The sequence below is a fragment of the Pipra filicauda genome, unplaced genomic scaffold (genome assembly GCF_003945595.2).
Source record: "Pipra filicauda isolate LSUMZ 115617 unplaced genomic scaffold, ASM394559v2 scaffold91_size2508729_pilon, whole genome shotgun sequence".
NCBI lineage: Eukaryota > Metazoa > Chordata > Aves > Passeriformes > Pipridae > Pipra > Pipra filicauda.
Window position 1 is genome coordinate 1,804,212 of NW_024105109.1, and position 24,866 is coordinate 1,829,077.

At 40.5% G+C, this 24,866-nt stretch overlaps 1 protein-coding gene across 1 annotated transcript; it reads right to left on the minus strand.

The window, feature by feature from the left end:
• Positions 1 to 728: 728 nt before the first annotated feature.
• ENTPD3 (ectonucleoside triphosphate diphosphohydrolase 3) lies at positions 729 to 23,083 on the minus strand. The gene is given in 13 exon segments (XM_027733359.2): positions 729 to 3,529; positions 6,116 to 6,253; positions 6,758 to 6,868; positions 6,963 to 7,235; positions 7,670 to 7,900; positions 9,982 to 10,141; positions 10,919 to 11,069; positions 14,422 to 14,539; positions 19,051 to 19,171; positions 22,194 to 22,251; positions 22,683 to 22,782; positions 22,784 to 22,894; positions 22,896 to 23,083. Coding segments are annotated over 13 exon segments (1,866 nt in total). The 5' UTR covers positions 22,956 to 23,083; the 3' UTR covers positions 729 to 3,295.
• Between the last annotated feature and the right edge of the window lie 1,783 nt (positions 23,084 to 24,866).

Below are 24,866 nucleotides of genomic sequence, written 5' to 3' on the forward strand. Positions count from 1 at the left end.
TGTCATCCCAGTGAACATTCATTTTTAAATTCAGTTATTACAGGAACAATTTAAGCCATCCAGATTGGGGAATGACTATCATACTCAGTGTTAATTTTCTGTCCTCTTAGCTGACTTTATAAGTGCTGAATCATGCTTGCTTCTGCCAGGTTTGCATACTGCTGTTCAAGAAGTTTTGTCACTTTTCACAAATATCCATATGCATTTCATTTCTCATGTCTTGCTTCTAGCAGATTAATTTCTTGCTGCCTCTCCATAGGTGAGGTTTTGCATATTACATAATCTTATCCCTGTTTCCAGTGCCCAACAGTTATTTTTCTAAGCAATCTGTATCTCAATCAACTGTTCTTTGATAACTGGGAATTGCTGCTTCACATGGCAACGAACCTAAAAAAAGCCTTAGAAAGCACTGGTGTCCCTGAGCGAAATGTATGAGTGTTTAAAAGCAGAAGTTATGTTTAGGGTGTGTATATATATATAAAGTATTAGAAGAGGGGCTTGGTTTTAACCACCAGGATTTCCTTGCTGAGAACATGGATTCTGGAGATAATGAGTCCTGTCCATTCCAGAATCTTGCAGGACCAGTTTTGCAGCTTGCAAATTTCCATACCACCCCCTCCCACACCATTTCAGAGATTTCCTAACCCTCTATTCAGAACAGCTTGTCTACCAGAATGCAAATATTAGTACTGGAGAAAAAACAATAAAAATCAAAAAGTACACTTGGCTTAACTTTTCATAATTTATTTTTATTAATCTTCATAAGCAGGCACTAAAGAGTATAAAAAGATAAATAATCTATGGTCTGTACACATTCCCAAGTACTGTTAACTTCTCTGTCCCTCCCAGAGACCTGGTCAGTTCTCGATGGCAGGACAATATTACACCTGCTGATCTGGTTCCAACTCACCCGTGTGGCAAGAGTTAGCTGTGGTCACTGAGGCCTACCTGGCTGAAGTTCAACAGTTTCAGCTTACCTCTCCTATCATTTTCAGCTGGGAAAGATGGAGAAGGTGGGTATCCTGGTGACACAGGAGGGAGACTATACACATAAGGAGAAGAGGGAACTACTATAAAAGCAAAACAGGAGATTCATAGAGGGAAGGCATTCTTTGAACAGATACTGGGTCTATCCCAGTATATCTAGAAATCCAAATGATTTTTGACCAAATTTATTTGTTCTTTAGCTGCCAGCTCTAAACAGACTAACTTCAAGAGTGTTCCACTTATGTAAAACCACATCTGAATGTCCTTGCCATTCACAAAGCAAAAGTTTTGTAGAGCAAGTAAATATTCCAGAATACCATTTTTTAACAAAAATTTGGCAACTGCAGAAAACATTTTAATGCTCTCATCCAACTGTCTGTTTTTTATTTTTACCCTCTAGCTGCAGTTACAAATCCATAATACAGAAGATAAAGCCTTTATCTCATGCCAGCCTCTTTAATGTCCTTGCATTATGAAGTAAATTTTATACTTTATAAGATGTAACTCTGATGCCACAGAGCACTTCATCATCTTATAATACCTTCTGCCTTATTTTAAATACTGTTACTCCAGTAACTGGACTGACAGGACTTCGCAGTATACCAACAGAGAAGGGACAAAGCCTTCACTAATGATCCACTTGAAAAATCACTTTCTTCTTTTTTCCATTTAAAAGATATTTAGTTCCCTTCAAATCATCTGTCAGCCTATGAAAAAACCCCAAAAGAAAACAAAACTACAACCCCACAACCAAACATAAGTAAGAAGGTGATACAGAAACAAAGACAGAAATTGAAAACATAATTCATGGGTAAAAATACTGGCCACTGTTCTCCTATCTCACAATCAATATGGAGAATAGATGAAACTGAGATAGAAAACACATTATGTGCCAACCCAAACCATTATATGGTTCTGTTCCCCTTGCAGCTTCACAGATCATGTTATGGCAATATTAAAAGGAATTAAAGAAACAGTATACAAAAGGAAGAGATGGCAGAGAATGTGACAGGAGACTTTCTCAAGAGTTACTTCAGAAGCCAGCTGAAGACCTCCAAGGCTCTACAAACGACAGGCAGGTAAAAGACCATGAAGAATTAATCAAGCAGTGAGTAAAATTGTAGTCTTATGATTTAGTGGATTTTGTCATCAAGAATGCCTGGGCTTTCCAGGAAGCCAGCTGTTTGATGTATGAAGGCAGCAGCACTTCTAAGAAAAGCTCTGAAGTTAATATGTTTGGCAGAACCATCTGGTAGGTGGATCCCAATGCTGCTAGAGGAACACTGAGGCCAGGACAGTAGACGGCCTGACCGAGGCACTACAGCCATGACTGCAGCTTCAGAAACGTGTTCCTAAACCCACTACAGAAAAGGTGTTCTGCTGGCTTGCAGAGTGGCTCCTGTTTGTCTTGGCCTTGAATGAAGGGCTTAACATGTTAATGCTTTGGAAGGTTCCAGATCTGACACTCTATCCAGACAGTTGAAATAATATGTACATGACAAATCAGTATGGACTGCGACTGTCTGAGACAGACAATATGTGAGGAATACAGGTCAATGTTTCAGTATGAGATCATACCAAAAGTATTTTTGTGAAAGTCAGAGAGAAAAGGACAATGAAAACTCCAGTGGCTTCTGGAAGTAACTATGAGACATTTAAATTTAGGTTCAGTTACTAAAGCATGAAAGCATTTTGTTCCACCTTCAAAGCAAATCTTATGTACAATAGCAGAGGTATTCTGGTGGTGGGGATCAATCTGTTTGGAACAGCAATAAAAACAATTCTATCACAGTTGTTCCTTTCAATTCTTGTCATTATCCAGTGCTTGTTCCAGTTTCAGAAATTAGATTACTTCAGGGCTTTTAGTATCAGCACTGCACAAAAGAACAGCTACCATGTTACCACCTCCTACAATTTCTACTGACTTAATTTTATCTTAAACAACTGACGCTGTGATAAAATCCATCACCACTTGACTTTACCAGTTAGCACAGAGTTAATGAACAAAAAAATAATACATACCTGGCAGCAAAAGGCTAGTAATCCCTTATAAAGCAAAGTGACACATTTGCCCACTTTTTCTCTGCTGCACACCGGACAAATTAGGTTTATAGAAACAATTGCCAAAATATTTCAAAAGCACTTCAGTTCACCATATCACAGATTCCTTTGTGTCTCTTCTCTATTTATGCTTCTGGTCCTGAAGCCGTTTTTCTTGTCTTTATTTTTGAAAAATGGAGGGCAAAATGAAGTCCTACTTAACTTAATAGCACTATAAAATTTTTGCTTTGCGTTCAGTAAAGTTCATTCATTCTGGGATAAACACATGCTCAACACGAGTGATGTTCTTCCGATTATGTGATACAAAACACAAGTAAACAAGGAAGAGGAGACACAACAGTGCCGTAGCTGTGAGGAAGATGAGGAGCCCAGCAAACAAAGGAGGCTTCAGGGGTAATTGGATCAGCTTGCCTTCTGCTGGAATCATGTTCGTGAGGCTTAACATGTAACCAAGTGACCATGCTATGCTGCTGTTACCAACCTGAAATAAAGACAGAAGAGTCCTATTCCCATGGAATTTTCAGTTAAAGAAAAGAGGTTCCAAAAGCTCAACTGCTGATACTGGCAACCGCCCCTTAAATTAGCAAGGAGAAATCTTTAGTGGAATATACAAAGAAGATACAGAACCATTTTAAATTACCCTTTTAGCCACTGGGCTAAAGAAGGTACCGGATGGGTATAAAGATGTGTGGTATATATGCAGACAGCCAATTATGGGATTTTCTGTGCAAGAAATATTCTTTAAACAGACAAACAAAAAAATCAGCATTACTGTGCCAATTCCTAAAATTAGCACCTCACCTTAGCCACATCCTAGGATATAATTTAGTTCAAGCAAACAAAAAACATCACAAAGAGTCCCACTAACACAGACAAAGAGGAGGCCAGGGTGAAGTCCTCAAAGCAGGAACTTTTTACTATTTTTTGTTCTATAGTTGGTTTTGTGCCTACGAATGAACCAACACTAGGCATTTCCATTTAATAAATAAACATAAGTGAAAAACTACTTCAGAACAGGTGAAACAACAGCAAAGGGAGTATGTTTTTATTGGCCCCGTGGTCCTCCTGCTTTGCTATCTTTCCCCACTTCTAATTTGAGCAACAGAGTTTACCACTGTCCTTTTCATTAAGTCATCATCCTGCCACTTGATAAGTACAGGATCAAGGGGCAAACATAAAGTGTCCCCTGTCCTCCTCCCACATGCCCAGGCTTCAATAATGGTTAGCCTATTTATATAAAAGATATAAATACATCTCACTGCCTCCTACAAATCAAACCACAACTTAAAAACAACCCAACCCTCCTAAAAAACTACTGTTAAATAGAGTCAAAAAAAAAAGGGGGATCGGGAAGCATTTAAAGAAAATGTGGTGGAACTCACTAAACAAGGGCTAGCCTGGAGAGCCAGCTACAAGACACGTATTTGGTTTACACTTAACAGAGGCTGTTTTCCTTTTCAAAGGGCTTGCACCACCTTTAAAGCTGTCAGCTACTGGTTGTAGGAGACCATAAGGGCCTAGAATATTTGGTCCTTTTTGTAGCTGTGTATATCCCAATATCTATTGTCTAACTGATAAAAGAAAGCTGCAGCAACAGGAACTGGAACACAACACATGAGCAAAGAGGTCAGATGGATCAAGGTGGTTTTTCATTGCTGAGAGAGGGGAAAAACTCTCATCATGAAGTTTAGAACTTTTAACTTTTACAAATCATCTAGCTCTAGATCTCACCCAAATTCCGGCATTAGGTTAAGGTTCTTTTCATTAGTTGTTTTCACTAATTAAAAGGAAATATAGTCCTAGCATAGTCTTAGAGAGACTGTGCTGTAACTCTGGGGTAGCTTAGCTGATCAGCTAATATTAGATCTTACTATTTTAGTAGGGGCAGATCTAATTAAGAGAATGTAGTTTTTCCTTTTGGGGTGTCATGATACCCCTAGTGATAAATCTAGGCAACACAGGTATTCATTTTAAAAAAAAAAGCCTTTGGGGGTTTTATTTTGCTCAGTATTCTTACAGTCTTGGCTAAATACTGAAAAATGCTGCTGTGTTTGGCTGCTCCTATCTGCTGGGGACAATACAATATACCTTTAAATATTAAGACAAATCCACCCACCCCACCCCCAGTCCAGATTAACATCTCAAAGTAAGATCTATGCTGTTTTCCTGGTAGAACGGCTAAACTTTGGAAGCTCCTCCAGGGCTGCTAATGGTTGTCCACCAGCGGTCAAAACAAGGCAAGAAAATCCTACTTGATTCCTTACTGCACGAGTGATAGATATGACTGTTCAGAAAATATTGCTTTTGATTTCTCATTCACAGCTTGCCAGTATCTGCTGTAGTAAAGAACAGGCCACAAAGATCTACAACCTGTTCTTTTGTTGGTTTTGCATGCAAGTGCTGAAGCATTTCCAAACTATATGGACAATAAGAGACAGTCTCGAATAGGGTTTTAGAATAAGTGCAGTAGCAGAGAAGAAAGGAAATGCATCTATCACACAAATATTGTAAGCCTTCTCTGTTAGCTGAAAGGCAATACCCCATGAAAATGCATTCTTATTTCAGAGAACCAGATTATGGCACAGATGGATGAGCCAGCTGAGGATGAAAATTGTCCTAGTTGCTTCAGCACTACTCACTGACTACAGACCCGCTTTGCCAGTTCCCCCAAGGCTCTGCCAGCAGGCAAAAAAGCGGAGTTCTCCTGTCCAGCTCAGCAGGGTTAGCTCAAACTGACCTCGACTGGTGACGTGTTTCAGGTACGCCACTGCCTAGGGATTTGTTGAAGTACAACAAACTGGGGAAATGTGTTTAAAACACAAGTGCTTGATCTTTGCTTAAAGCTATTTTAAGAATCTAGGTACCATCTCCAAGTAATGCTGTGACCCCTGGAACCAGACTGAAATTGATGCTGAGGCTTGAAAACTGGCTTTGTCTTATGCCAAACACTTGACAGTCAATTAGAAAGGCTGTTTATGACCATTTTATTTTTGTAGGCTGCATCTTCTGTCTCCTTCTAAACTTCTTTGCACTAAAATAACAGTAAGAGAAAATGTATATTACTCACCTGCTTTTGAAAATGTATCTGTGGCCAAGTTTCTGCATTAAAGTTGTAAGCATGTACAAGCAAGTAATAAATGAAATTTGCTGAGAAACAGTAGGATCTAGCGTATATTTCTTCAAATTTAGGCAGCATAAACTGGAGCTGAAACCAAAGGTTTTTCAAAAAAACATGTAGATTATGAAAAAAACAAATGCTTTTAGATTTTGTAACTAGAGAATATTTGGATTCCAATTAGAATTCAGCAGCATTTTTTAGAAACCCCAAGTAAAGGTACAGACAACTAGATATGGAGATTCAGAAAGCCTCTAATAGTCACACAGCTTATGTAGCAAGCAATGAAAGTAAACATCAAACTGCACATTGAAGATTGAGGATGTTATGGTTTCTAAATTTTGCATGTCATCTCTACAGCATTGTTAAAACTGTGAAATGAAATTTTGAAACCTAGTCCAAGTGATAAGCATGACAGAAATACTACGTGGTTCGAAGCACAATGAAAAAACAAATGCTGAGGTTGGTACAGACCCTCTGAAAGGTTCTGAATGCTTGTCCAGTCCATGTTATTTTTATATCCCTCCTTTACAGATTTAAAAAGGAAAAGAAAAACCCCAGGAACCCCAAAGAACAAACAAATAACCCAATTACCTGTGTCCAGCTCTGTGAACAGAAAAACCACATACTTGAATTGAAGTCATCCAGGGAAAAGTGCCCAGATAAATTCAAAGCATTAATTGTATAGTAGAATCCAGAGAAAGCCTATAAAAAGGGAATAGATGATAGGTTACTTTCAGAAACTACAGAAATCAAAAGCAATAAAGCTCAAAAAGAAATGCTGTGTTTGCAAACCTACCACAAAATTCCCTTTAGCTTTTGGCTGATGCATTCCATTAAAAGGACAGTCTTCTCTGTCTCTGCAAGCAGTGGAGTTAAACAATAAAGAAACCATCTCACGGCACAGACCTGGGTCTCCTGTTCCATGGAAATTCACAGGCTGGTTTGGGTAGTAATTTGCTGGTCTCAGAGATTGTGTACAAAGGCTGCCAGAGAAGTACTTCATCGTTAATGATGTATTATAATTTTGAGGGTAACATGGATTATCCACACTGGAACTGGCATTTGATTTCTGGGGGAAAAAAAACAAAACCACAAGAAACCCCAAACAATAATGACTACTAAAAAGCAAGAAAGACCTAATTTGACATTAACTAATCCTTTAAAACTGCATATGCATGTATTTTTGTTCACTGTCATGACTAGTCAGTAAAACACTGACGATCACTGTAATTCATAGAAACTCCTTTCTCAAAAATTCATTGCCAAGATCAGCAAAACACTTACAGGCCTTTTTGTCAAATGGTATAGAACTCTCACCAATTTTTAACAAATATGAAGACCTTTGTATGAAATCTAAGTGTACTTGTCCACAACAAAGCACAACAGAGCTTCTTACTGGGATCTCCAAATGCCATCAAAGGAAAGAGAACACAAGCCTAAGAACCTGCTCAGACAATTACTGAACACCTGCAGGAGCAACATAGCAAAGGGTCTTAAACTGACCTGGAGCAGCAATGCTAAAAGCCTTTTCTCAGCTTCATCTCTCCCATAGCATTGGTAGCTGTGAGTGTAGACATTGTAGTTATAACCATACAACTTCACTTGCAAAGTGCTATTGAAGTGCTCCTGAGAGTCCTCTGGGATAAATGAAATTTGAGTAGAAGCTCCTCCAAGATCCAGTGCACCCACAGTCTCTTTTGTGTAAGGATGGATCCATGTTCTCCAAAGATTTCTCTACGTGTAAATTTAAAACCAAGACAAATTAGAAATGTCAGCTCCCGTCCTCCCTTCAAGCCTTTCTACTCTTTACTTAACTTTTTGAGATTTCCCCGTCTTTGTCCTGCACCCTTTCGAAAAAATCATAGCTCTCTGAAGAAAACATGCAGATGTTTTTACACAAGAGGGATGTACTTTCACAGAATGAAACGGTCTTGGAAGATGGAAAAAGGAATGCAACATATAGTTTAACTCAACAGGACACCACAATGATCAAAGCACAGAACTAGCCAGATCAATGTTTATCCTAGAATGTAGGGATTTGAAGTTCAGATACCCATGAGATCTTGAACAAATCTGGGTGGAAATAGTATGCAGATTTGCTTGTTTCAAGGCAAGAAGAAATATTAAAGGAATAGAATATTAAGAGATCACATAGAAGAAGAGTGAAAATAAAGTGTAAAACACAGACAAGTCAAATGAAAGCTCCATCAAAGTTAAAAGAATGAAGACCCCTAATCTGCATATTTCCTTCACTGAAACTACAGTGGCAATAAATCTGATCCATTCATCTGGCATTTCTCCCTATTGCCCAAAACATTTCCCAAGTTCCGTATTTGATAGTCACAGTGCCAAATACAGAGTATTAATGTAGTATTACTCACTGAGCATGATGAGATGAATGTATAGACAAGAAGAGAAAAGAAAGTTTATAGGCTAGCAAATATACTCACAATAAAATTCTACAGTGAAAGATTCTCATAAACAGCCCCTAGCAGAACTTGACTCTTAGCTCATTGTCACAAGAAAGGTGAAATTTTCTCTCTCCTACTAGTGATATTCCACACGTAGCTCTTCACACAACTCTCTAGACTAAACTGGTTTCACAGCTTTTTGCAGTCCATTCAGTAGTCCTTATGAATTTGCTATAGGAATTTGACATTTGGATTATTAAAATTCATGTGGTAGAAGACTGACACCACCCTGAAGTTCATGATGCCATTTTTGCTGCATGAAATGCACACGAGAAAAACGCTTCCAGAATGTGTGATTCCAGTACTGTTTTTCTTAACTTTGCAAGTCAGCAACACATTCACCGTGAGCTATCACTCACAGCACCAACAAGTAATTCCTGCTTATTTAATGGCCATGATCTAATAGGAGCCATTCAACCAGGACAGCTTAACAACAGTCAGCAGTTTGGTTGAAATTTCTTTCAGCCTAGCGAGGCAATCTGGAATAAGTGCAGTTAAAGCTAAGGGCAGCACACTCCTGCCAGGAATGCAGATGAGCAGTTGCTGATCAAATTGGTACAGCTTTTACTCTGAATGAAATTATACTGAATATCTGCATATAAAAAGGGATCTTCCAACACATTTGACTACCTCCCGGCTATGAGGCTGATGCCTGACCCTATTCCAAGTTCAAGGACAGCTTAAGAATCTTTATATTGGTATCACTTGGTCTGTACAAGACAGTTGGTATCGCAGCCTACTGCTCCATTGCCTGCAGCTTTTCAGCAGTATTGGAATGAACTCTGTATTAATGATTTCTCGCTCAGCTGAGGCACATTTGGCCACATCAACTTAACCACCTTCAGTGCTTCAAACAGTCTCGTCTGCTTAAGACAAGTAAGCCAACACTTCCAAACAATTTGGAGACTCCCTAAGCTGTGCACGTCCTTCACCAGTAGGGCTGCAAGGACAACAACCACCCAAGGAAGTCACAGAAAAGCAGAAGAGAACATGTTTAGCTGGCACCACTGTCAAGACAATCAACACCCATCACACTTAACATACCAATGCATTTAAGGGCAATCTAACTTTTCATTTCTAGGTAAGGCATCCAGTGTCATTTAGGGAAGAGCTCTTTTTTGTGTGTCAACCATTTTACCTTTGCCATATCACATTCCTGTAACAATATAGTCTTTGATTTATGTTTGCTTTGTTCGATTACTGACACAAAAAGACTCTGTTAGAAATTTCCGTGCAAAAGAGAAATCACAACACTATGATGCTTTAACAAGCATGTCCTCTCAAACTTCTCATTTCTAAGAGAGAAAGAGTGAAAAGAAAAGCATGCATTTTTTTTCCACACACCTCTAAGAAATTGCCCATTAAATAGTTGGCCGTTATCCATCCATACACCCCTTCCTCTGGCCCAGTTATGATTTGCGCACCCCTAAATTCAAAAGGTTGTGCTCTGAAGTAGTTTTGAATGCTTGCAAGGACTTCATTGGCTGCCGATTCATTTTGCAACCTAAGCAATTCACAAAACACGAGACACTGAGCATCTGGAAAGGCAATTTCATGTTTACTGTTCACTGACTAGCAACTCAAGAAAACTCCTGTAATAACCTAGTAAAAAAAAAATACATTGTTTATCTAAAGGGGAAGTTTCTGATAGGGAACAGTCAGGTATCCAGCATTTTTTCAGCAAGCAACTCCCCCACTGTGTACAAACGTCACTCTTTATCACAGAAGTTCATGGGTGTTTTGTTTCTTATTTTTAATTTCTTTATTTTTAGTGAACTGAGTACTTTTATGACACCTGGTATTTGAAACAGTCCTGGAACCTTTCTTCCCACTATGTTTCGCCAGAGAAGAAACATAGAAAGCCAGTTTGTGCCAGGGCTAAAGCCATGGACGGGCCCCAAGATCCACATCACATCACATCCACTCTCAGAAAACTCTGCAGTGTCTAGCTTCAATCTGCCTTTGCTGCCCATGGATGCGCACAAACATTATCTGTTTACATAACAATGTATTTCAAAGCAGATGTGAAAGAGAAAATTGAACTCTTGCCTTCTCCAAAATAAAGCAAGCATTTCTTTTCAATGCAGCATAATAGAGGATTTTTATGCAGAGCCGCTTTCCCTATCAAAAAAGTTAATTAAATTAAATTGGCTGGGTTCCATTTCCTTTTGAGATGGTTAATTTCCAGTGGGTAAAAATGCATCCAGTACATTTTTCACATTCTGTTTTCACAAACTGCTATGCTAGTATGCATACAGAGGAGTTCAAGTTTCTGCCATACCTCAGCAGCCTCATGCCAGCTGTAGCCCCCAGATAAACAGAAGTGTTTTTATGCAGATGAGCTGGTATTCTCTCTTTGACTTTATTCAGACAGTCATCAAAGGGCTTGGCAAGAGCTCCAGGGCTACTCTCATAGCTGGATATACCAGGGCCTAAAACAGAACAAGTAGATTGATTTCATTTTGCTTTGCCAGCTACAAATTAGCCCAATTAGCAAACAGGTGTTAAGAGAAAGAGATTTCACCCTTCCATCCCGGAATTGCAAACAAGGGTAGGACAGCTGAAAACTAGGAGTGCTTATGGAATAAACAATGTAGTGACTATCTCAGCTGTGTGAGACAGAGAAGACACTTGCAAACTGCCTGCCTGTATTTCTGTGTGTGTGTGTGCATACACACCTATAGTACCATGAGTAAGATATACAGTATACCCACATAACAACACAATGACAGCAGTGCTATATTCATGAGGAAAATAGGTTTACTTGTGGCAGATGCTGTAGAAAATAGCATGTCAAATGGATGTAAAATTTCTCTGATCTGCTGAAGTACAGAAAATCCCTCCTTTCACAAACTAAGACAAGGATTTTCTAATCTGGTTTGTCACAACTGTCATGGACACCATGGCACCTCTAAAGCTCACTGCTCTCAACTGAAAATAAAATAAAAAAGCTTCTCTAAGGAATTGCTGGTGAAATTTCAGGATGCACAGAAATGGCTCTTGAATTCATAGAGGTACAAGTCTGCACTGGTGCATGAACTACTAAACAGCACCACCACTACTACTACTACTACTTTACAGTTTGTAAAAAACTTCCAAAGTTTTCAAAAATGAATACTGAACAGCTTTCCAAATTTCCAAAGCCTTCAAAGAGCAGAAATGAGAGTTACACCACGCTGTATAAGGCATAACTATTTGAACAATTAACATCAAAGTCTTTCCTGCCTTGCTCAATATTCCAAGAACCAGCAGGATCTCAGCTTGTTCAGGCTCAACTTGGGTGTGAATAAAAACATTCCTTACTAAAATTCCCTGGCTGAGAAAGTTGTGCTGAGAGAAATCCAGGCATTCCCATGAAGCCATTGCCTCACAGAGAACAACTCTATCTGAACTCCGTGTACTTCTCCTGTCACAGCCATCTCTTGCACAACCTGATCCCAAGCTAAGCAAAGGTGGCTCTTACTGGTTAAAATGAGAAACCATTTATGTTTAGTCACATTGCAATGATAAAAACAGAGAAAAAAATTGTAAGACTTTACAGATTCCACACTCCACAACTCCCTTTTTGACACTATGAACTTAAACATTATCACGCAATCATTAGACATTCACAGCCCTGGTTTTGGAGTAAGACTTGCTAAAAGTCTTAAGTCTAGCACAAACAGGCCTGAAGCTGGATTAAAAGCTGTTACCAGAGGAAAACAGAGCAGCAAATGGTGTTTTAGATCCTCAGCAGCTGCTGTGGCCTCACACTTCCTTGGTAGCAGCAACTTCCATCTTCAAGTGTTCAGGCAGAGCAGGTCATAAGGCAGTGACCATTTTGTTCTGGACTGCCTGCTTTGCCCATGCTTAGAGCCTTACTAGGACAGATCAACTGCACTATATAGAAAGGGGTTTGATACGGGGTTGGTTCCTACACACAGGGGTAGAGGTACCTAATAAAGGCAGAAATGAAATCACAAAACCACCACAGAACTTACAGACTAGTTGATCATTTGACCTTCAAAGTTCAGTAGGTATAAAAAAAGTCTGCTTCTCAGTATGCCCACAACCATCCCCCAATTTAAGGCTACAGTTAGGTCACTAAAGAAACCCTGACAGATGTGTTCACCACCGTCACCCACAGATTAGCTGGGGACCTCTCGCATGAACCCTCTGCCTCTTCCAGTGCAGAGTTATCCAACACTAAAAGAGTAAACCCTGGTGATTTTGTACACTGGAAGATGAGGAGCACTTTGGTTGACCATGGTTAAGGCCATAGACCTAAACAGTTCACAGCAATTTGGACTCCTCCATTTTGCAATTTTTTGTATTCCCCTGAGGCAGAACAAAACCTAAACCAATTAAAACAAATTCACAAAGCACTCCTGTGTCATTTTTCATGAAAAAGAAAAATGCAGTTTCTCTGTTCATTTTTCTCACACCAGAATTCCTAAATGCAACATTTCTAATGAGACAAGACATGAACTAGCAGAATGTACCCCTCACCATTCCAGCAGTCTGTAAGGACACATCATCAGAGACGCAACAGTGCATTACTTCTGTTCCTGTTACACTTGCTTTCCTTTCCTTGCTCAAAACCCACTAAGAATGTCCACACATATATTTAATGCCGAAGATGAAAATGTTGGTGCTGTTAAGAAACCATTGCCTTCTACTCCTAGTTACTCACGGGCCTCTGTGGCTACATCTCCAGCATCTATTTCCAGACACAAAGAAGAATGCAAGATTTTGTGAGATCATGACTGAGACAGAAGGAAAAAATTCTCTCGGAATGCCACAGGTATTATCAGAGATCAAAAAAACTGCATTGAGGCTCCTAAAATGCCCCACCATCTCCTCTTACCTAACTTGCAAACCCAAATCAGTACACTAAACAAAGTCAGTGTCGTAAAAGGACAATCTAAAGCTCATTTAACTGAAAGTAGCATAATTTACAATGTTTGGCTTCCTGCAGAAATCCCTTACGGATTAGCTACTATTTAATAAGAGATTTCTCTCTCTTGCCTGGGAATCTGTCTTCACAAAATGTGTGGAATTTTCGTATCTTTGAAAGCTTACTCAAATGTCACTGAAGTTGACTAAGAGTTTCAAGAGCCGTTATGAAGGAGCCCACAACAAGCCATTAGAACTTACACTTAACCACACTGGAGCGTGAGCAAAAGTCAGCCTAGCCTGTCTGCAAGGAATCAACTCGAAACCTCAGATAAAAGACAAAGCAGGGAGCCAGTGGTACCTGTGGGACACCACCTAGCAGCACACAGCTACAGGACTCCCTGAGCGGAAGGCCAGACCTACATAACTGATACAACTCTCCTGTCACAAACTGTTCTGCCAATTTAACTATTTTACTTGATAACTCTATCAGATACTTCCTAGTTCTGTAATACGGAGAAACTTAATTAATGACTAACATCTAACAAGGGCTAGATCCCCATTCTTCTCAAGGACTTTTTATTCCAAGCTATTTTAAAATATACTTTTTACTCTTAAGAAACACAAGGACTAAACATTTCTAGGTCTTGATTCTCTGTAGATTGAATTCCGTCTGTGCTGCTCGTGCACTGCAGTGAAGTAAATCAAGTTTAGCCATAATTTCCTCTCTCTGTTACAACGATTAGAGCATCCTGCTCTATCAGCAGGAAAAGAACTAATGCTGACAGATACAGACATAGTCTTAACAGTTCTCACTCCCCAACATTGAAAAGGGAACACAGGGGAAAAAGAAAAAAAACCAGTGTAAGTAAGGCTAGAAAAAAATGAGGAACTTCCATTTGAGCTCACCTTTCACATTGCACTTGAAGGTCTGGGTTACTACTCCTGTGTCATTTTCTTTTTCTGCTGGCCATTCATAGACATAAACTGTAGTTCGAGAGGATCCAGCATCAAGGACTATTCCATACTGGAGAGAAAAAAAATAAGACATTAGATGAAGAAACAAACAGTGACAGCTTAAATGCCCATATGCAGCTGTACTTCATTGCACCACCAAACACTTTAGAAAATGCATGCACAGGGTATTATTTACAAGACAGATTAATTATAGTGTTAGGTGCTTAGGCGTGAATCCAACAGCCAAGCACAGAATGAATCTGGCTGCAAACCAAAGAACATGCTACATATCTTCAATAATTAATTCAGCAGGGACGGAGAATGCTCATCTCCTTTCAGCATCAGGTTCAAAATCCACATTGACACATAGATATCTTACACTGTGTTAGAACCTGATTTTGCAGGAAGTTCATTTCCCATTATCCCAGTCCATTCTCTGGAACACTGAAGGGTTTGATACCTAAGCACAGGCTTTAGATTCAAGGATGCACAAGAGATCCATAAAGCTACAAGCAAAGAGGTAAAGTACACAACAGTCGACAGTAAGAATGATGTAACAAGCCTGCTTTTTTCTAATTGCCCCATAAGCCTCTCCCTTTGAGTGGTTTAGGCAGTCCCCCTTAGAGATTGCCTCTGAGAACAGGCAGTGCTAGAATGTGAGTCAACAAAGAGTAGAGAATTAATATTACGCTGTGATTATTTATTAAATAAACCAGAAAGAGTTAAATTACTTGCCCCAGGTCTGTTGGACTCTTTGTGGGATTAAAGCACAGGTTTCTTCGTCCCATCCCACTGCTCACCTGACCAGTCTTTCCCCCTTTCCCATATTTTATGGCAGCAGAAAACTGTAGCATCTGGGAAGGCAATCTCATGAAGGGAAGAAAACTGAAATTTTGCTTAACCTCTTTATAATCCTTGATAATATGTTAAGCTGCCCCTCTCTTCCAACGTCACCTAACTGGTAGGAGTCACACAGTGCAAAGTTCACTTCTCTGTTAACCTTTTTTCTTTTAAAACAGACAGATGCCCAGGAGCCTGACAATACTGAAAAATGAGAGCCTCTGTCTGGCTGGAAAGCAGTAACAGCCCTGTAGTAGGCTGATAAATTTCATCCCACTGCCTCCCTCAGGAGCCTCAAGTCTAACCAAGAAAGATCACTGCTTTAGGTGGCAAACCATTCAGCTTCCCCGCCTGATTAGTTCCCAGCCTCTACTGTAATCCTACAAACTCCAGGCCCCCAAACAATACTAGCAATACCAGTCTAGTCTGTTTCATGGGGAACTGTAAGGTAATGAAAATTTCATTTATGTTTATGCAGACAATATTTACCTTGATCCACCAAAAGATGAAAGGCTCCACAGATACTGTCAAACCACTACATGATCAGGTTCTGCTTCAGTAACTACTTTATCAAAAGATAATTTGAGAGTATTCTCCCTCCTTGGAAGAGAGATGAGCACTCTGAAGGTACATAACACAGTAATGGTCAATCTGCTCAAGGGCTATTAATTAAATCTAGTCTCTGTCAGCTCAAAGTGCCAACCATAAGCTTTTAACTTAGCTACTTTTAGAGCTAACTGTCATGCCCAGGTAGAGCTGGCAGATAATGGAATGGAATAGATTAGTCAGACAAAACAGAGAGATGACGTTAACCCAGAAAAGTTTCATTGTTCTGTTTTCTAGTCCAGTAGAAGGAAGAAAGAAGAGGGGGGAAAATGACCTTAAGGAAAATGCTTTTTTATGGGGTTTAATGTTGCCTCATGTACCTCCAACACAGAGGTGACCATGCTGCCTACAGCATGAAGTAAATGCACCACCTTGCCTCTTGGGTTTGGCAGAACACTTTGACTACTCTACACACTTAACAGAAACTAAACAAAAGGCAAGGTAACAATAAACCAGACTTTGTGTCTCTAAAGGTGCACTCATACATCTCTTTTTTTTTCTTTTTTGGCTGCAGCTGGGCTGACTAAAGACACAATTACCTGTTCCACTGTCTACTGTTTGTCTTTCCCTTCCACGAGGGTTCTCCTACTTGCAGAGCTACCACTGTGAGTGATAACTACCTACACTGTTTCTGGGGCAGTTTCGTGCTATTCACTCAACCAGTCTGGTTGTGGCCCAAACATACAAGGGATATTCATATGAATGGCTTTGCAAGGTACATCCTGAAGAGCAGTAATCCCAATACAGAAGCAACAAGACCCAGGATTAATCACCTCTTCAGCCTGAACACTATACCCATAGGAGGATGTAGAGATGCACAAAGCCTTAAAGCAGGCACAATTATGATGGCTCACCTGCCTTCCAATCACTTTGAAAACTGCCAAGAGAAGCTAACAAGCTAAATCAATTACAGGAAAGATGGGAGGCCACAGAAGTGGACTTATACTAGAAGCACACTTCAATTCAGCTACATAGACTTTGACAATTTTTAATCAAGTATAACATCCACAAACAAGGCATAATACTTCCTAAGAGCCAAAAGAGATGTGAAAAATTTAGATGTAGAAATTTAGGTGTAAAATGCCTGGAGAGGCAATTTAAAGAAAAATACGATAATAAAGGTGTGGGGATTTTTTTTCATCAGGACTCACAAAAAATCAGTAGACAAATTTTTTTTACCAGTACAAAGGCTCATTACACTCTGAGCTAGCTTCATTTACAATTCCAGTCTTCTCCACAAGCTATGTCACTAAGGATGTCTGTACTCTCTTCATCATTCTTCTGACTTCATGGTGTGTGTCAGTGAGTCATGAGTTCTTTCAGTGCCCCAGCCTCATGCACCTGGTCAGACCCTTCCTTCACAAATCATTGGCTCAGTCTTCAGAGAACCCAACCACCAAGGAACCAAAATATTTAATTTTGCAACACCACTTTAAAACATCAGTGGCATAGCAGGTAATTTACCTCTTGTGCCACAATGGACACTCTCAACGTACGTCCTGGGAAAGAGCTTGTATGCTACAGATAACACAGAGAGTTACCAAGAGAAGAACAAGGCCATTTACAAAGAGTAAGTCTGTTTACATCGTGTTGTTGCTGTATTTAATTTTAATCAACCATTAATGTCAGGACACTCCTATTTCCAGGCTCCATCATATCAACCAGGTACTGGAGGGTTTCACACATACAAAGGTCCTCCCTCTGCTCCTGAAGAACTATTTCTTGTGAGTGTCAATCATCCACTGAGGACTACGCAGCATCTCAAGAATCAAACACAGGGTCCTCCGTATCCCCTGCATTAGTAGGCTTAGAGCCCAAAACAAAATTCAAAGCCAAGGCACACCTGGTAGAGGAACCACCAGTCTTCCTCTAGAGCCAGCCATAAAGCTGTTGTGATACAGTAAGCAGACCTCTACTCCTAAACCAGCTCCAGCTAGTAAGGTGGTTCCAATGTTTCCTCAAAGAGTAATGTAAGCAGTTTTATCCTTCTGGATGTGAAACTGAGTTAATGACAAACACAAGAGATGTGTAGGCTGTCTTTTAGATTGTGGCTTCAGCCTTGTCCTTGCTTCAGCTGGGATGCACATTAGTCCAGTCTTGCCTTGCACAAAAATTGGTGGGATGTAAGGCTGCTGCAAGCAGCAGTTTGGGGTACAACAGAACACATACTTGAGGCACTGTGTCCCCATGCAAGATCGCAGCACACACACCCTGCCACATCACACAAACACATAAAATGGGAATCAGAATACAGTTTTATCCCATTGTCTGACTCACACACCACCAAATGATTCAGATAAAGCCAAAGGTGTTCATAATCCCATGAAATGTAATGAGGCATAGCCTATCGCTATCAGTATGTGAACTACCAGTTAAATACACATGCAGATGGAAAGGCAGAAAGGACTTCAAAGAAGAATCTGACAAGAGGATCGTGGGAAAAAAACAGAACTCAAAATGCCAGACTGCACAGCTTCTCTGTAAGGGTAATTTCTACAGTTTTGCCCTCAGTTGTATACATCTCTCATTGAAGAATCTGCACACCTGTTTCAGGAACAAGGAAAGCCTGAACTTCAGAGTATTTCAGTTTGTCTTTTCCAGTTTGATCTGCCGCCCTTCATGAAGCTACTTTGCTTCTTTTAATATCCAGCAGGTCCCAAGATGTGACAAATCACGAAATGCACACTCAAAAACAAGCGCTTTTGGTACATAGGAGCAGTTTGCAAAGATGTCAGCATAAACTTTCCAACTGTGCCTGGGGGCAGAATTTAAACTCTGGGTATTGCCCACCTCAAAATCATTTTAAATTATTTTAAAATTACTTCCAGGTTCTGCCAAAAATAAAAAAAGGCATGAGATATTTTCCTCATTTGGTCTTTCAGTCTTGGAGAAGACATTGTGTGATATGAGGGAATCACAGAGAGGGAATCAAGTTCCTCCTTTGCCACTGACTCTTGACCAATTCTCCTTTTCTCTCAGATTCAGTTTTCCCATGACAAAAATGTGTTTGAACATTAATTTATGGTAGTAAGCTCATTTTTATGGCTCAAGCCATAAAAATTAGTTTAGAAAGGCACATTAAATTAAATATCAGTAAAAACATTGTTCTCCTTCCTGAGGTATTCTAAGACTTACCTTAAGCCCTGGGGAGAGGATCTGTTGCTGATTTATCTGAATCACTGCAATAGCAATGACAAGAACTATGCTTAGAAAAAGTAACACTTGGGCAACAACACTTGGGGTTCTGGTGAGCATCCTGCAACAACAAAAAGGGAAAAAACACTTAAGGAATGTGAATGGATTCAGCGATTCTGTCTTAAAGCCTGAAGACCTGAATCAGTTGAGACTCATAAAATCTCATTACATCAACTAGATTATACTACATGAAAATTCTGTCTTCTCCTCAGGAACTGCCTGGTGTTTTGCAACCACTAACTTCTTATTGTCTAGAAGGGCTGTGTCTGTATTGTCATGCTAATGATGCCAGATTTCACCCTCGGTCTGCTCATTTTCCACAGTGCCTACATGTAGGTGCATGCTCACCATCTCCCACGCCTCAGGAAATGCAAGCAGCGGGCAGGCAGGCTGGGGCTAGTGCACACTCAACGATGCCATGTGATCCTACAACACAGACACAACCACAGCCATGTAGACACAACGATGCAGGCTGCTGAGTGCAGCTGGTGTTTCTGCCAGAGATGCAAGGTCAGTGTCTATAAGAGATACAAGCTGCTTCAGCAAAAAAAGAAAAAGAGGTTTTAAGAACATTGAAGTAGGCATCTGTCTACTAACTGCTCATGAAAAATGTGTGCATACTAATGTGGAACCTATTATCACTCTGCACTACATAAAAAAAACAGTTTAACTCAAAGACTTTGTGATGAAAAGTTGCTAAATCTAAGTAAATCTAGCATAGTCATGTTGGACAAACCCAAAGGTGACATGAAACATCCATACTAATGACAAGGCTATTTATATGTTCGTATCCTCTAGAAAAGTTTCCTAGAATTCAAATGTGGTTTAGGTTTCCTATCATTTCTGTTCATCCTTTAATTTTCTATGTCCCTGACCAGACACCTCTTAACTTCAAGAGGCCATTCAGTACCTCCAAATACTGGCAATCCACATACCAAAAATCCTTATGCTCCACAGGGGTTGAGGAGGAAAGAGGCAGCTGGTGGGAGATGGCAAGCTTAGCAGTGTCAGAGGAAAACAAAGAGAACTTTCCTGCCTTTCTCATTTCAGAAAACATTTGTTTTGGCACAGAAATATCAACTTAACCTAGCATGATCTTTCCTGACTCCCAACTCCTAATTCTTCCATACTGACAGTAGAATATACCAGTGGCTGCTCAGCAATTCCAGGAATCACCAATGCCAACCTGTCCTGAGGACAGGAGCTTAAAGGTGGTCTACAGTCCATGGCCAGAGCACATTGGATGAGCCCCACTGTACCTGCAACACATGGTCTTCCCCTTAGCTCCAACCAGAGCCAGAGGGAGAAGGCAGAACAACTGTTTCCTCACACAGTTTCCATTTTATAAACCCCATGGGTTTTTCAGCCTGTGTACCCATGGTCCAACATCTTTGTTCACATTCAAAAAAGAATGAAATTTTTTTTCTTCATGTACTAGCTTCACACTGAGCTTTGCCCACTTCTACTTTTCTTCCTATTTCTTGCTATTTCTTTTGTGAAAACTAACTCAGATTGGCTTTTGGAAACTCTTCGTTTCAGTCTGACACAACTCACTTCCAAACCATCATTTTTACACTCATTAACTCCGTTTTCTAAATCCATATGGACTCCTTGTTAACTGCCTATCTATCCTTCCAGAACTTACTTTCTTGGCTTGGTAATAGCTTTATTATCTTAATCATCAGTCAGTTTTAAGAGAAAATTACCAGCCACATTGGTGATTCATTTAATTCTATTCATTGTTTTACTATCCTGAGGCATTCAAACATCATGTTCACGATGTATAAATGGTAGAATGAAATCTTTCTTTTAGTATTAGAAAATATGTGAACACCTACACTGTAACCTGCAGATGATGTCAGGGCATACTAATTAGAAGTATTTATACAGATCAATTCATTTTTGAAGAAAGACAGCAGATTTTTAACTACATTTAACTACATTTATGAATAACCATCTGGATAAAACACTTTAGGGAGTAAAGTCTCTTTCTTTAGCTTTCAATTGTACAAGGATATATCCATAATTGTAAAGTGACTGAAAGGGAACTATGCTTGCAACCTAATATATACCAGTCACTCCAGGATCAAAGCACTGTTGTTCAGTGCTGGAAAAAAATAAGTCATCATCAAAGAAAAAACACTCAGGGCAAATGACTCTTTGAAAAACTAAAGCATTACTAAAAAGGAAAGCAGTAATAACTCTTAGACTATTAACACTAAACTCATGACTGCTTAAATATTTTCTGCTGCATCTGTTTGTAAAGAGCAAAGAGAAATCTTGGTTTGTTGAATTTCTCATGTGTTTCCCTGGTACTGGGATTTGTCTTCATCATACATGATTTCTCTTTTCAAAAATGACAGGAAGCATATAAGGTACGGGCAGATCCCTTAAAACATTCCTCATGCAATCTTGTCCCATTGGCAATGAAGACAATTTCATCAGAGATAATTTGTAAATCGTGAATCTGTGTATCAAAAGGACACCTACAGTCCCCGCCCGTGTGAAGTCATCACACAGTTGACACCTTTGCTGTCTTGCCACATAACTGGATCAGAAGCACAGGGCTGTGTTTACTTTTAGCTACACTCATCTAAGACTTACATACATACCAGGCAATACAGTCATACTTGCCCATTCAAGAAATTCCACAGAGATACTAGGGCAGGAGTTCATTCACTCCACATACTAAACAGAGTTGTAAGGTAAGGAATTCTTGCTATCATTGCACACTTGTTGGCAAAAAAACAATTAAAAGACATTAATGGAGTATCAAAAAGCAGTTGCATTTCATTATTAAAACAACATCCTCCTGAAGCAAGAAATAGTATAAATACATATTTTCCATACCCATTTAAGTACGCTGGGCCACACAGGAGCACACTGGAAGGATCACTTTCTACACCTTACCTGCAAGCAAAAGGAATTCTCGCCTGGAAAGGAAAATGGAAGCAACTTCTTCATGCCAACAACATTTTAACTAAGCTAAATGCACACTTGTAAAAATGACTGTGCATATTATATGCTGAAATTCCCTTTCCCAAGTTACTTGAAACATCAAGCCATTTACTTTAGATACAGACCTGTTTGTTCGTAGAGTGCGTATGCAAGCACCATATGTATCTTTCTTCACACTATAACCTGATGGATACAAACACGTTATCATTTCAGACGAGGTCGACTGGTGAATGTTTTAAGTGCTGGGAAAAAAAAAAACGAAAAACAACAACAGAACAAACCCAAAACACCACAGCATTTTAAACCCCACGATGAAAACCTTCGAGGAGGTTTCACACGCCTCCCTTCGGAGGAGAAATTAAGTAAAAATAAGCACATGGACCCAAAATTCCGGGTGGAGCTTTCCCTCAGGTCACTGCAGTCCTGGGTGGGAAACCTTCACACGACGATTATGAATTGCGAGAATACCCCAAGGTATCCCCCCAAAAAACGGCGGAGAGACAGAGCAACGCCCCCGCCTCGACGGCCGGGGTGGCAGGCGCCCATCTCCTCACCTCAGCCCGGTCCCCCATCCAGGGATCCCCCGGGCCCCCCCCCGCCGCATCCCAACCTACCTCCGTCAGCCGCGGCTTCCCCGCTCCCTGCCGGGATGAGGAGTGACGGGAGCGGGGCGGTGGCGGCTGCGAGCGCCTCTCTCCCCGCGGTTGGGGGGGGGCTGTGGAGAGTCACTGGGTGGTTGCCCGCCCTCTGCTCCTGTATTTCCAAATAGATTAAAAACAAACAAACGAAAAGAAAAAAAAAAACCAACTCGGAGGTTAAAAAAAAAAAATAAAATCCGGCTGAACTGACTGAAGCAGAGGGAGGAGATCTGCGGCGGGCGGACGCATCGGAGGCGTCCCCGCACCGGGAGATGTGGCGGGGGGCGGGGGTGCACGGCTGTGCCCGGAGGGATGCGCTGGGGGAGCGGGGCTGGGAGGGGGCCCGGGGTGCTGTACTTCCCTGCCAGCCCGGCTCACGCACGGCCCTGCTTCCCTCCCTTCCCCTCCATCGGCTGCTCCCTGCTTTCCGGAAACTCCGATTAGGATTTGGCGGCAGCTGGTGAGGCAGGGTGTTGCTGGCCTTCCCTAAATCACATTCCTCAGTTCCCTCCCAAAGCGAGGACAGAAGGGGGTTTATCTAGAGGTGACACTGGGGGTCAAAGAATCCCTGCCTCTTCTAAAATGAACAGGTGCTTTCTCAGGAGGTCTTTTCTCAGCCCCCAGAAATTAGTAGCCTGCCACTCTCAGGGCTACCTGAGAGTTCGAGTGTACTGGCACTACTTATTTTCTAGTTTTGCTGGAGTTCTTGCCAAACCTAGGCTGTTCAGTGGAGCTAGCACATGTCCAGAAACATACGTAAAAGCAGTGTCACAGATCCTGCCCTGTCCAACCTGTGTGATCAGCTGCAGCCAAGGATCATCCTACAGCCTGCAGGATGGGTTTACCAGGGACATGAGCTCTGGAATCATAGTGAGATACTTCAACTGCTTTGCCACCATTTGCTCATTGTTCAAGAATTCAGATTTACATAATGTAAAAACCTTTTGATTCCTTTTCTCATAATGACCTTGATGAATCTTAATGAACAGTATCTTTAGTTTTTGAATAAAGAAAGAAGAATAAGAAACCAGCTGCAGACTTGTGAACCATCTGTAAGCATCCTTTCATAATCTACTCATTTTGGGGGTGGAGGGTTGTCATTTTGGGGGTTGTCATCATTTTGATGACAACACATTATTAAAAGCTGGTTTAATGATGATCTTGGGGAATCAGCTCAGCTATTTCTAGCACGTGAAGACAAAGCCTTCCATCGCTCCTGATTCGCTGTTTGTTGCATATAAATTCTTTTTTTTTTTTTTCTGTATCATTTGCATTCCTGAGTTCCATTCCATTTCTTCTCCCATCCAAATGTATTTGTTTTAGGGCACTTAGTTCAACTGACTGTATGGTCAGTCACCTGAATCTGCTCAGGTCAGGTGTCCATTTAAAGTGACAAGTTAGCTGGATTGCTTACCCCACAGAAAAGCATATCATTCTTATACAATCAAAGATGAACATTTTGAAATAGAAAATAAAATGTCAACCAGTCCTACACAAGTGACTAAAATGTAATGCTTGCAAAGAAAGCAAACCCTGGCTTGTGTACCATCTGCTTCTATAAAAACAGACATACAAGATTTTTTTTCTTTCTGCAACATTTCCAAGAGCTGGGCTCTTGAACAAGCTTCTCTTCTTGTGACATTTACTGTCATGCTAAAACCATTATAGCAGCATAAGTGATATGGGCTACAAAATCCCCTAACTGCTTCAAAGTCCAAAACATTGCTTCTAAATCAGACTATGGGCAAGGTTCCCCTCCAGGCCTGCCCAGTGTCTGTGGCGTGGTAACTGGTTTCATTGGTTCCTCTGCTTCAACCCAGGGGACCCGTCTTAGATCCACTATTTTATATTCTTTTTTTCCTAAGCCTACCTCTTTGGCTTTTCTTCAGTTTTCTCCTCAACCCTGTCCTCCTTTTTATAGTTCCCTTCATCTCATTCACAATCCCGCTCCCAAGGCATAGATTTAACCGGGTGCCATTTTCCCAACCTTTGCCAAGCCTGCGGAACACATATCTCTTCATCATTTTCTTTGCTGCAGCACCTTTTCTTCTCCCCCTACAAGTATCCTTGTTCAAATGCGTTTAGTGTAACTAACTGTATTGATTTGTTTTGCTTGGACAGAATCTACCCCCAACTGTCCATTGAGCTTGAATATATGGA